The following is a 13,979-nucleotide window of genomic DNA, read 5'->3' on the forward strand; positions in this document are numbered from 1 at the left end:
TAGGGTCCGGCGTAGACGCTTTCAGGTGCAATAATTAGTGTTCCTGTTTTATATGAGTTCAGAAGCAAAAAGTTGTCACACAACCACTGTTTGATACTAGTCAAGCAGTTGATTAGTATTTCTGATTCTGATTAAAGATGACAGTTTATAGAACTGAGTTTCCTTAACCCTTGTTCAGGTCAAATTGACACATTTCAAATTTTTACAAGAGGAAAAATGCCCTTTTTTTTTTCCTGAAAATCAACAGCCTTACCTTATTTTCTTTGATAAACATGTATTCCTGACTCAATTCAGAAAATTATTCTGGATATAACCACCACTTATGTTTTTTCCAAGATAAGAATGATCCCATAGTGGATTTTTAACATGAATTTTAACCTAAACGAATCACACTTCCATTATTAATTGTGTTCTAGTAGAGACTGATTGCATTCCCTAAACATATATATGTTATCTCAATTGTTTCAAATTGAGATAGAGACAATATTAACAGATTTTGAAGTAAAATTTGATTTCATAATTGCTTTTAAAACCCCATGTAGCTCACGGATCAATTTGACCCGAGGGCTACGAGAGGGTTCCGAAAGTGAAGACAATACAAGAGTCAAATGGGCAGTTCTACCTATTTACCAGAAACATTGTGGAGGTAAACTAGAAAGCGTCAGTGCAGTAGCACTACACTAGGCTCTGCACAACAGGAAGCAGTGTTTAGTCGTGGCCTTTAGCTAGAAACCTTGGTGTTTCCATTCTTGGTTGGTTTTATTTGTTTTGAAGGTTACGTAATGCATGCGCTGTCTAAATCTTGACTTTAAATATGAGCTGGTGCCATCTCATCTCATCAGTGCTTTTCTCATTTACCACAATTGTGATAAAAAAGTATTACTAAATACAATTTCATGTATATTTCTTTTAACATAATTGCCGTTTTCCTCATTAGAGTGGGCCACCGTTTCTTCCAACTGCTTGTTTTCCTGGTACATGTTTGTTATCTAAATCCGTTGATTGCCTCGGTGCTGATGCACAATCCAGGATAACAGAGTAGAGAAATGTTCAGGCTGTGGGTGTGTGTGTGACTGAGGCTAGAGTGTGTGGGAGTTCATCAGCTCATTACAGACTAACCATTCTCCTTTGTTTGCTTTTAATGTGAAAGAATTTATTTCCAGTTTTAGAGCCAATGTAGGCTACCTATAATTTACACATCTCCTAGCAACAAGACTTTGAACAAACTAAATATAACTACTGTACATGCTAAGGTGTCACTATAGGCTCAGTGCCACTGGCTATGAAAGGATTGTGTTATATCTGTGTGTTTGTGCATGGGTGTAGTAAATGCACCATCACCAGAGGTCTTTCATATGCACTTCACAGTGATAAGGGACCATTGAGATGATGTTTGAAGTACAACAAAACAAAAAAATGGAAAAACAACTACAGCATACATGCACTTGAAAACGTCATCATCACCTGATGAGATAGATAGATATATACTGAAGATAGATAGATATATACTGAAGATAGATAGATGTATTAATTTATTGATTTATTGATTTATTGTCCCAGAGGAAATTTATCTTAAACAAACAAACAGTATCTGCAGTTTAAAGAATTCAACACAATATATTGCATACTTATACATAAAGTGTGTGTGTGTGTGTGTGTGGGGGGGGGGTCGCTGGTTCCCCGTACAGACCAAAAGTATGGTGATGGACTGGTAGCTGGAGAGGTGCCAGTTCACCTCCTGGGCACGGCCAAGGTGCTCTTGAGCAAGGCACCGAACCCCCAACTGCTCGGGGCACCTTTCCTTGGGCAGCCCCCCCACCCACTCAGATATCTCTCCATTAGTGCATGTAGTGAGCATGTGTGTGTAATTCAGATCTGAATGTAATTTGTGTAATAACAACAGAGTGTAAATTGTAATTTCCCCTTGCGGGACTAATAAAGTATACACTATACATTATGTATACATTATACATTATAAATACAGCACACAGACGCAGACTGTTGCATCACTCTGCGTGGACGTGCTCATGTTGCATGCAGGGACTGCCACTAGCCAACAGCTGGTAAATCTCATCAGCGTTAGTGAGCCAAAAAGCACGCAGCAAGCTTCTTACAAGAGCTAATAATGTTTGCGATTAGCTCAACATGTAATCTGCACACACACGTTTATGCATGCGGAGTGCCTTGCTAAAGGAAAGCAATCGCATCGGTCGAACTGTGTCTGGAGGTGGTCTTGCTTGCATTTTGATTGGATCTCCAAAAGGGTTTTTAGTTACAGTGCTCCTACTCTATGGAATGATGATGATGATCAGCTAAAACGGCAAGTTCTTATTTCACATATGGAATTTAAGTTCTACCTAAATCAATTATATCATCATGTCTGCGCTTGTTTTAAAATGTAATCTTCTGTTTTTTTTCTTATTCCTGTCCGTCTGTTACTTGTTGTCTGTTATAGTGTATCTTCTACGTGCTTCTTGGCCAGGGCTCACTTGTAAAAGAGATTGTAATCTATTGTAATGTGATTCTTTTTTTGGTAAAATACAATCAGTTTGGCACCAACAGGTTCCTGCTATCTCAGATAAGCCCACCTTATTTTTACTAAATGACCACAGTGACTGGTCTTTTTTATCATTGATTTTTTTTTTTTATTGCAACATCACCACTTTACAGCTCAACTCCATATACAAAACAGGTTGCAAAACCCATTTTGATTCATCGAGACTGATCTTTTTAATGAAAAACTAGTTTTCATTGTTGAGGTTGCTTTATTTCTCTGTTACTGCAACCATGTGTGACTTGAAAATTGGTGAATGGCAGTATGCAGCAGCTTTGAATAACCTAATAACGTGGATGCTGTGCAATATTCAGTCACAATATTGTGATCTCATGGCTCACATGTATAAGGCTTGGTGTAATTTGTGATGCCTGTTTACCGTCATACCTTAGTTTTTAAACTGACTTCACAAGATTTTGCTCTACCATACTTTGACGAGGAATATAAACAATTAATAAAAATTCAACCTTCTCAAATCTTAGCAGGGCTTAGTGTTGTCTTACCACAAACTACCGGTTAAGATTAGATTTTTTTTTAATTTGGTTTAAATCCTAAAATAAAGAACATGTCAACAAGACGTGACCTAACCAGTTTTAATACCCAATGCCATAGACACCTTGTAGTTGATTCATCCATAGAGCGGAGAACAACATGTACTGACTCCTTACGGATCTCTTGATAAAGGCCAGGATCAGCAAACTAATACATCGTTCCAAATCTAGAGAGACATTTTTTTCTTTCAAAAGCAAAAGACAAAGCTCCCCTGAGGTGCCTGGGACTGCTGCTGGTTGCCTGTGTTGAGGGAAGTGTGTTTTAAATGACAGGCGTGGAGCTGAATGTCACCCTCCTGTAGCTCCAGCCTCCCCTGGGCTTTCTCACTTTCTCCCCTCCCCCTATTTACTAAAAACCATAATAATGTTACCTCAGAGCATAATGTTGTTCTGTTGTCACAGTTTTGTTGCTGAAATTATACTAAGAAACTAGTGGTAAATAGCCTGTTCCATGTACCTAAGGTGCCGTGTATGTGCTGGGTTAACAAGCTTACTGACAGAAACCTTGTTTTATAATAGTTAATAGGCACAGTGTTTAGTCTGTGAATCCACCTAGCCTTATTTTCTTTGTGAATAATACAGTGAGTGAAACAGTGGATGTTGCATCAGTTTAGGCTTTTGAAGCTTTTAAAGTTCTCCTAGCCTAAGGCTGAGGCCCTGTTCACACGACCACGCTCGTGTGTGAAAACGACAAAATATTTGATCCGATGTACCTTTTGTTTAGACGGCGACAGCGTTTTTGGGGCTTAAAAAGGCAAAAAGAAGTGACACCACCAGCCAGATTGGAAATCTTACAAACGCTCCACCGTCGCGTTCCTGTTTAAAGGGTAAAAACGCAAAACTCTGCTCCGATCTGCTCACGGTGGCTCTCGTCACACGCTCACGTCACAGGCACGCGACAGAACAGGAAAATAACAACAAACAGGTCGGATTGTTTCCTCACATCGGACCTTCAAGTTGCCCTAGCAGCTCTGATAAACACGTCTATATATTTGGACTGAAAGGACTCCCGGTCCATGCCCTGTTGTGCCCAGATAAAAAACAGACTTTGCAATATAAGGTTATTTGGAGCAATAACTCCACCTCCTCGTCTGTCACACACTATTGTCCGCTTTTGTTGTACGCAGGCGCGCAGACTTGGTGGTGTTGTGTGCTTCACACTGCCACCTAGCCGCCTGGTGTGTGCATACTACTACATCCAATTTCACACACTTTTGCGTCACCATATGCACGCAGGTCCCCCCCCACCCCAAAACCCTTGTCTAAACCCAGAATAAAAAGTGAGATTACAACGCCACTTGTGCGTTTTCTCTTCAGACCGTTTCTGTATAAACATAGCCTGAGTTCTTAGTTAACATGTAATCAGTAACTTGAAGACTCTGTTTCATACTGTGTTGTGTGTTATGTTATAGATGCACCCACCTGCTCATGTCTTCTCAAGTATCACTGACGCATATTCACATATTGTATGCTAAAAATGGCTGTCAACAATAGCACACTTAGTATGAAAGTATAAAAAATAATGGTTGTATAATGTGGTGACAGTACAAGTAGTGGTCATAGTGAATGAAACTGTGATCCGAGATCACATTGCAAACGCTGGTCCAAACACAAAGGAATAGAACCCTTTCTGTGAGAGAAAGGACACCATATAAATCCTGGAATGTAATTGGAAGAAATAAGATGCTTTGGAGTAATGATTGCAAATGAAGGAAACTGTTGCTGTTTTATTTTATTTACAGCTGTTTACAACTTATTCCAGCTGTGTTTCAGCGTAATCCCTTCACCTGGGACCACACTCAGGACCTTTAACATACACTATTTTTCAGTGCTGTGCTGTGCTGGCCTGCACTGTAGCTATGAGTGCACCCCCACTAATTTCACATTCAAGTCATTTAGCTCTGGAATAGGGCCTGATCACGCGCAGCTTGGCTCTTTCATCAGGCTGTCACACAAGCTCAGTCGCTCTGACTCAGTGTTTATCACAGCTGCGGGCCTATGACAACTGGTGTGTGTGCTTGTGCGTGCGTGCGTGTTTGTGCGTGCGCGCGCTGCCGTTATTCTCGGTGGAGTCATTACTCGAGTGATCTCTTCGGGCGCCCCTGTATCCCCCATGTTTGGAGTCAGTCTTCCCCTCAGCCTGCCAGGAGCCCAGTTCAATGAGCTCGTTGTTCAAAACAAATCATCGTGTTTCCTTCTGCACCTTGGCCAAATAGGGGCCACATCAGGGGTGACTCACTGCACATACATAGCGGAATTGAATTTCACTCAGTCTTTTTTTTTGTGTATTGTGAGAGATGAGAGAGAGGGAGGTATAGCGTAGGTATAACGTACTTCTCTCTGTGTGTGTGTGTGTGTGTGTGTGTGTGTGTGTGTGTGTGTGTGTGTGTGTTGTGCGTGTGGTGTCAGAGTTTTTGGGACTTGTTCCCCCCCCACCCCCAAACAATCTTTCATCTTTTTTTTTTTTTTTTTTTACAGAAATTAGTCATGCGTGAGATTAACAGGAGGGAATTCAGTTTAATACCCACAGCTCCAGCACTCTTCAGTGATGTCAATAAAATGTATTTTAGGACAAACCAAGCCTATTGATCCTACCATCAGAAACAGTCTGATAGGCCATTAATGGGGGAGTTGGCTTTTGATGAAAACAAATGAAATGGAGATTGGTTGGGAATCCTGTGAATGGCTGTGCATGAGATTTAAATGGTTGGTTAGAAAGCTCTTAATTCTGGCGCCTGCCAAACTCTTTAGAGTTCCATTTTTGTACAGAGTGTTAGACAAAAGAAGAGTTCCCTCCGGGCCCGCTAATCCCCGTGTTTCTTTGTGCTCTGTTTCCAGATGTGTTGGTGAATGGGAAGCCATGTGACTGCGATGTCATTGCCGACTGTAAAGCGGGTGACGCTGTCACCCTGGAGGTACAGCTGACCAATCGGAGCAAGAACTCAGTGGGCCCCCTGGCGCTGACGGTGGTGCCCTATCAGGACTTCCAGAACGGAGTCCAGAACTACAATCTTGAGGACGCGGTCACCTTCATCGGCTCCAACACCTTCTACATTGACACGGTCAGTAGGGGCCGGAGTACTTTATGTCATGCTGTCAACAATTCTATTCTGCTCTTATCCTATGGAGACAGATTTTGTGTTATTACTGCTGTGTGTTACTGAAGGAGGAAACAGCTGCACTTGTCAGAACTTTTTCATCAAATCCACAGTCCGCTTCAAACCTACTGTACCACCCTGCTGGCTTCACTCTGCCTGACAGTGTGCCAGGTGCATTTTGAAACTGGATATTGAACTGAAAAGGTGGCTGCTCATGATTCATACTGCTGTCTTTTGTCATCACCAGGTTAAACCCAAGGAAAACTCTGTCTGCGTGGGTGCCCTGCTCTTCCTCTACACTGGAGATTTCTACCTCAAGATCAAGTTCCAGGACGACAGTGCTGGACGAGAGCTTCCTTTAGCCTGGTTCACTCTGCCCAGCGTCCACATCCGAGCCCTGGCCACTCCGCTGCAGGCTGGGGCCTGACGTTCTGGTGGCCTCAACATTGTAGCTCTGAATGAAAGATGAAGAGTTTTGATGCTGAAGTTTTCTGTAAATACACAATTTTTTGGGGAGTTGAATCACATGTAAATATCATTTTGGTTAAGGTTACAGCAAGTGTACAGTATAGTGCAGCCGCACAAACTCACACAAACACACTTCCGCACACAGTCAGTGCGTATGTGGCTATCTAGTTAATGATACAGCTAACATCTGTACAGTGATTGGAAATCCGCTTTGAATGTTATCAGTTATTTATCACTGCCATGGATGTGATATGGTCCTACCCTACCTCAGTAGGCCGTTAGCATCTATTGGGAAGCTGGATCATCCATCTGCATCAAAACATTAGACACTCAGAGAAACTGCTCGGCCGTAGCTCTGTAAGATGAAGACCACCAATGGTAGGGCATGTAAAGAAACAGTAGGAACATACTCAGGACTTTCCCACAGGAGACCACTGTTCAACAAAAAGTCACCAAAAGTCTGAGTTTACTATAAGTTACGATTGCTACGTGCTAAGTTATGTTCCTGACCAAGCTACCGGCAACCATTACCATGTGAATAGGGGTTAGAGTTGTGGTTCCATGATGAACGGTCTTTTGAACCTGCTAGTAGGTGTAGCAGGCCCTTCTAACCCATGTCTATGAGGCTGAAAACCACTAATAACCCCCATTCAATGGAGTGATAACATCCAAATCAAGCCACTTCTATTTCTTTTTCTGTACACATTGTTAAAGGCTTGGACCTAAATCACTGCCATCAGTGGACTCTCTCCTGGAGTAAGTACATTTGACTTATGCTTTCGCATTATGTTTTACTTTGACACATGAATTCACGCTATAGCAATAGCTGAAAGAATTGAGCCAGGCGCCAAGTCTTTCTTCCTAGGACTGCTAAGTCACGACCCGCCTTACTCTGCCTCTGATTGGCTGGTACTCATTGCCTTTGTTGGTTGGTTGGTTAGCTCCAGGCATGAGGAGTGAGATTGGTTAGGGTAAGAATACCAGGGTCCGTAAATAAGAGGCAGAGTAGGGCAGGCCATGTCTTTGCCATCCTAGGAAAAAAAAATACCACAAGCCGGACAGTCTTGTGTTGTTGTTTTTTATCTTATTAGCTGTGTCACACCATTCATGTTTTATCACCCTGCTCTGCCAGAGTATGATCTGCTCCACTAAAGAGATGCAGTATGGCTTAATCGTTAGACAGGAACACATGCATGTCCTTGAATTAACTGTGTAAACTTCCTTTCCGGTTTGCACCGTTTGGCTAGCTAACTTGCTAACTGGTAGTTAGCTAACTGCTAGCTAGCTGAACTGATTACAGTGAAGGATATCCAGGGCACGAAATGCTCGACTCCAGCCCCGACTGTTCTGAGAAAATAGACCAACGTCCACCACCGAGGTGCGACCGAGCACTAATATTGTCACACTTGTTTTTATATTTAGCAGTTGTTGTTTTTTTATAATCACAGTGCCATTTATGTTAACTTGTCTTTTGAATAACAAAATATCTACTGAAAGAAAATTAGGAAAATTAGTGTTAAGGGGCAGAAGATCTCAGAGCCCCGACTGAAGGAGAGGAGCTGTAAAACCAACACTGGAAATGTGATATAAGCCAGAGTCTATAGCCAGTTATGGACACATAAAATATATTTATTGCTACTGCTGTATGGATATTTTCTCTTGCCTCTGTGCCACCACAATGAATTATTGAGGAATCTGACTGTCTAAGATTAGCCTATCATCATGTGCAACCTATAATTGTTGTAAATAAATGCTAAATGAAGCAACCTGTGTTTGTTTTGACATAATTATAACTCTTTGCATTCGTCTAAACCCTCCATTATAGCTCTGTGTCCATCTTCAGCGGAGATGTTCTCTATCACCTCAAAGCTTTTTGGGGAGCTCAAGTCTGACATTACCTTGCATCAAAATCCATCAACAGTGATAAACTGGGAAAACATTGTTGACTGATAGTATTTTTTTTAACATTTATTTCAACAGATAGGGTCAGCAACATGCTGTTGTCCAGTGAAACCTCACCACCAACACTTGCTTCGACATTTTTCAGTGCACATAATAAATAAACATAAACAAATGTCAGCACATTTAAGGAGGACCATGTGACCTCACCGTAGTTCATCATACTGCGTAGAGCTTCGACTCTCTGCCCAAACCCAGTTGAGCTGGGCTGTAATTTCTCTACGTTCCTGCGAGCTTGAACGTGGTCAGGTTGCACAAATTTCCCCGGTTTATTTTTTTGTAATTTTTGATTTTTTTAATGCAGACCTTACAGTCTCAGTAATGCCATGAATATTGCATGTGGCTGTGTGTTAATAAATATTTTACGATCTCCATTTTTTATGGCATGTGACTGTTTTGGGGCTGTGCAGAACAGTCTTGAAGGCACAAAACTTTAGTTGACTATAGTTTGTAATAAATTTATTAATATAAAATATTCAGGCTGGCCATCGATTAAAATAATTAATTGCGGTTGATTGCACGATTGTCCGTATTTAACTCACCATTAATGGCAAATGAATCACACATTTTTTATCTGTTCCAAGTGTACATTAAAAAAATATTTTTGAAGTTTTTAAAGCTAAAGTGTGTGGTTTCTGTCACCCCCATGAGGAATTTTTAATGACAAGTCTTCTGTGATCACGGAAAGCCCCCACCCCTCCTCAACACAGTTGCTAGTAACCAAGGAGGACACAGAGATAAAAAACAACAACAACATGGACTCTTCAGAAGCGGTAGTTATCTTTACTTTAGTTTCTGCGTGCCAAAGGTCCCGGTTGACACAATCCTCTGAACATGGCTGTACTGAGAAATCCAGAGAGTCTTGTGGAGCTGATAGTCTTAGTTAGCTTTGGATCAAGACATTTGGCTTGAATGTTACAGATCTTCATTAATATAAAAAAGTTACACACTAAAGCTTTAATGCTCTTATCAACATCGGAGTGGACAAATATGCTTGCTTTATGCAATGTTTATTATTGCAACAATCTTAAAAGACTGAGAAATACTGTTTGGTACAGGGGTCTTCAACTTTTTTAGACCAAGGACCCCTAACCGTGAAGGGAGACGAGCAGGGACCCACTACTACACATATGGAGTTGTATATTAAAATAGGCCCACCGTGACGTGTAGTGTAACCTTTTATGGTGCCCTGCAATACCAAGCTACTATTTACATATTCATATATCATTAGGTTTTCTCCACATCTGCCGTACGCTTCGCCGGGAAGTGGTATTAGAAACTGGACCTACCCCGGTGGTTCGGGCTTGGACAGAACCATGCAGGTTCATAACATGTTGGGCCTCTATTTTTACAGTCTATGGTCAGGCCTGATTTTATTACTTTATTACTTTGATTTAGTACTTTCTGATTCACTGGGAGTTAACCAGTATGGCCACAGCACCACTAATGTACTGAAGGGAAAAGTGTTACTCATCACTATCTTGGAACCTGAATCAGTCATCTTCCAGTAACAATCTCACTTCTCCGAGCTTTTAGTTTACCACTGGCCCCGGCAGTAGCTCATAATAGAGCGTGGCAGGCCCTTCCTCCATCCCTTGTGCCAGGAATGGCTTTCCATTTATGTAAATGTCAATGTAACTCTGTATTCTAAACACATATCTGGGTATTCTGATACGTGAAGCCTTGTTGAAGCCAGTAAAAAGCATTAAAATGACAGGCATGTTTTTTTCTGAATCCAGTGTTGTTTCCCCTTGAAGGTCACATTTAAAGTTCAGAGGCAAACAGCTTTTCCTCTCGTAGTAAATGTGTTAGTTTACATATGTGAATAATACATCAGAGAATCCACAGAGTTCATCAGTTATGCACACAACGCAAACAATTCCAAAGTCATGCCCTCCATGCTCATTAGGTTGTTTGTCTTTTTATTTATTCATTTGATAAGGAATATAGCGTGTGTATACCGGCTTTGAAAAGTCTGAGATTGGAGGCAACACTGAGGGGCTGGTCCTCCTGTATGCAACAATAGGACTGTCTTTAATGGGATCCTGGGCTGCTGTCAGTACAGGCCAACAAAGAGTAGTCCGTATGGATGCAAATATATCTTCTGCATACCGTTCACTGACCCTTAATCCTGTCTTTTTCAGTAAAAGGTTACTCCATTTTATAAGCTTAAATTACAAGCAATGAGAAATGTCCTCTCCTTACTTATCCAAACATAAATTCACATTAATTAAATTCTGGGGTCCTGGACACCTCTCTGCGCAGAGGAATTAAAGAAATGGAACTCCACACCAAAAAAAACAAAAACACCCCATCTCTGGCAGCGAGTAAGCACTTAAATCAGCAATTTGCCAACATTCAATGTTTTTCCTTTCTTATTATTTCATTTGGTCCAATGCATCCCAAACTGACCAGGCTGAGCTGAGAATGGGCACAAATTAAGATTTTACATGTGTGACAATGTGTCAATGTGTGACAACACCGATGTAGGTAAATAGATTGGGAGGACAGATTTCAGATTTTCATTACCCCCCCCCAAAAAAAAAGACAAATGTGAATGAGACCCAAAACAGCAAAATAAAAGGCAACAAAACCTACAAACCAAATACACTCAGTGACAAACAGTGAAACACACACGGTATAGTGTATGACCATTTTAACACAAGTGGTGACCAAAACACTAGGCAGACCGTTTGCTAACATCTAATCCTTAACAAATACCATCAAGCATACATTCTTCTTTTATTTCCTGCTGGATCCTACACTTCCCATTGGGTCTTTCCTCCATAATAAATGCATAGATGTCTTAACTGGTTACTCTACCTGAACCCTATTTTGCCATTCATTTTTGTCTAAGGATCTAATATTAACCAAAAATCTTTTAACTTGGTCCACTATTGAGCAAGAATGCTGTGACCGGCAGGGATGGATGGATGGATGGATGGATGGATGGATGGATGGATCAATGGATGGATCGATCAATGGGGTAATTGCGCATGGATGGATGGATGGATGGATCGATCGATAGATCGATGGATGGATGGATGGATCGATGGATGGATGGATGGGGTAATAGCGCATTGTCAATGTACAGCACGTCCACTAAAAGTGCTATTTTCTCCCCTGATAGGCTTATGTAATATTATAAGTGTCTGACTACATTATGGGAAGATGGAGTTGATATTTAACGTGCAATCCTTTCAGTTGTAACTTAAAGAGGCCAGGTCAACACAGTTGACTTTAGCTAGTAGCATTAGCTTACCTCCGCTCTGCCTGCAGCTCTCCACTCTTGGACCAGCATTTTTCTTTAGTAAAATGTGCTTTGGTACAGGATCATTGCTCATCTTTGGCTGGTAGTGGTCATCCCTGGTTAAACTGGGCACTGTAGACCCGATGGTCTGCGAGGGGCCACGAATGGACAGGAGTGTTAGGATCCAGCACAACCAACGTCAGCCCGTCGGCCGGTATCCAAGGGAAACATCTACGAAAGCTGCATGTAGTCATGGCACAATTCAGAAATGTGCAATTGAAAATAAAAACACAAGGCTACGCTGTCTCTACTTTAACCTAAACCACAATCTTTTTCTAAACTTAACAAAGTAGTTTTTGTGCCTTAACCTAGCCAAACTGTGACAGTTTCACAATATAAACATGTTTGAAAGCATGACCTCTGGTTTAGATATCAGGACAGAAAACGCTCCTATATGTAGTATTAGAGGGAAGGAATAAACAACACATCATCTTTTGGTTTGGAGGACGTGAAAACATGGGTGTGTGTTAGTTTGTGGTTCTTCATCACACTTCCACTGCCCCGAACAATGAGCTGACCTCCTCCAGAACGGAGGACACATCCCGGAGAAACTGAGCATCTCGTCTGGAGTTTAAATGAGGTTTCTTATCAGAAAATCACCGGCGCATTATTAGCCACCAACCTTCATTACCTTGCAGCACACCTGTAATCCTGATCGTAATCAGCCTAACAATCAGCCATCCATCTCCGCTGATGCGTCTCCCCCTCCCCCCCCCCCCCCTCACCCCCCGCCTGATCGTACGCTCTTGCAACAGGGAGGAAAATGAGTCGTTTGATAAAAAACAAGAGTCTTACATGTAGTGGCGAAGCATCCCCCCCCCGGAGCGCTGCTGATGACAGTACAGTGTGTCACTCTGCATGAAAAAACATGGACGCTACTTCAATTTACCCTTTCTCCTCTAATCCTCCTCTCATTGAGTAACCAGTCACGTCCATTCATATACTGTATCTGCAGCCTTGATATGTAATGATCTCAGGAGTGGGGCGATGGAGGTGCTTTGTGCGGTGGGTGGGTGGGGGGGGGGGGGGGATTAGGGTGTGTGCTGAAGAAAGAAAAGAGATTTGACACCTGCACTGCGTTGACTCTCAAGCCTGTAGCACTGCGAGGAATGCTCATCTTCTGCGTGTTTACTGATCCACTGTGACTCCCTGACTTAATTACTCCTCTATCTGCCGCGGCACACGAGCTGTTAAATATGAAATAAACCCAACCTGAGCTGTCAAATGGGACCGCAGCTTATGTGTTTCCTCCTAGTTAAAAATCTCCATGAAATAAAAAACAACAACATTTTTTCTCACTTTGTTCCCAAGCCCGGGCCTACATGGATGACGTTGGGCTGAACAATCATTGTGGGGCCGAAATACTGAAACCTTTATTTTTAATTTCATTCATCCATTTTTTTTTTTTTTAAATGCTTTCTTCTTGCCTTAATTCGGCCTCAGAACAGCACAATGGGAAGACATTTATTTAAAGAATCCAAATCAATTAAGTGTATTTGTAGAATGAACACACTTCCCCAAGTCATTCAAATGCCCAAATCCCCAGAAATCATAACACCAAGAACACGACTGGTGTGTCCTCCGTGGTGGTTCCCTCCCAGCCCTGACCACTCTGCTCGGGCCACTTATGTGTAAATCAGCCCATCAGTGTAGTGCCGACCCACATGCTGTATTCTTCAAACACACACACACACACACACTACTACTAGATGAGTGAAGATGATGTGGTCATTGCTCCATTGTAAAATACAACATTAGATGGCAACCCTTCCTTGATTACTTTAACAGCCTACCATGTACCAGTGTGACTGATTGAGGTCCCTATACCCCCCCCCCCCCCATCCTTCCTCCATCCTCCCTCCTTTTATTCCACCTTTATTTTCTGTTTGGATTGTAGTTATCAACTGAATTTTCCATCTGTCCTATGTCTGGCGTTGCTGCTGTTATAAATTAAACATTCCATAAAAGGTGTTGGAAAATACAGAACACACTGTGCAAACAGCGCAAATATGTATATATAATATATACACTGTGTGTAT

The 13,979-nt window shown here is 41.8% G+C and overlaps 1 protein-coding gene across 4 annotated transcripts in view; it reads left to right on the top strand.

Moving 5' to 3' along the window:
• Positions 1 to 8,495, top strand: part of trappc9 (trafficking protein particle complex subunit 9) — a 265,848-nt gene extending 257,353 nt beyond the window's left edge. For all 4 annotated transcript variants that reach the window (XM_032535067.1, XM_032535068.1, XM_032535069.1 and 1 more), the window contains 2 exons: positions 5,944 to 6,167; positions 6,451 to 8,495. In XM_032535067.1, coding sequence (XP_032390958.1) covers positions 5,944 to 6,167; positions 6,451 to 6,630 — 404 coding nt within the window. In that variant the 3' untranslated portion in view covers positions 6,631 to 8,495. The remainder of the gene's footprint in view (positions 1 to 5,943; positions 6,168 to 6,450) is intronic.
• Positions 8,496 to 13,979: the final 5,484 nt, after the last annotated feature.

The sequence above is a fragment of the Etheostoma spectabile genome, chromosome 14 (assembly GCF_008692095.1).
Source record: "Etheostoma spectabile isolate EspeVRDwgs_2016 chromosome 14, UIUC_Espe_1.0, whole genome shotgun sequence".
Classification (NCBI taxonomy): domain Eukaryota; kingdom Metazoa; phylum Chordata; class Actinopteri; order Perciformes; family Percidae; genus Etheostoma; species Etheostoma spectabile.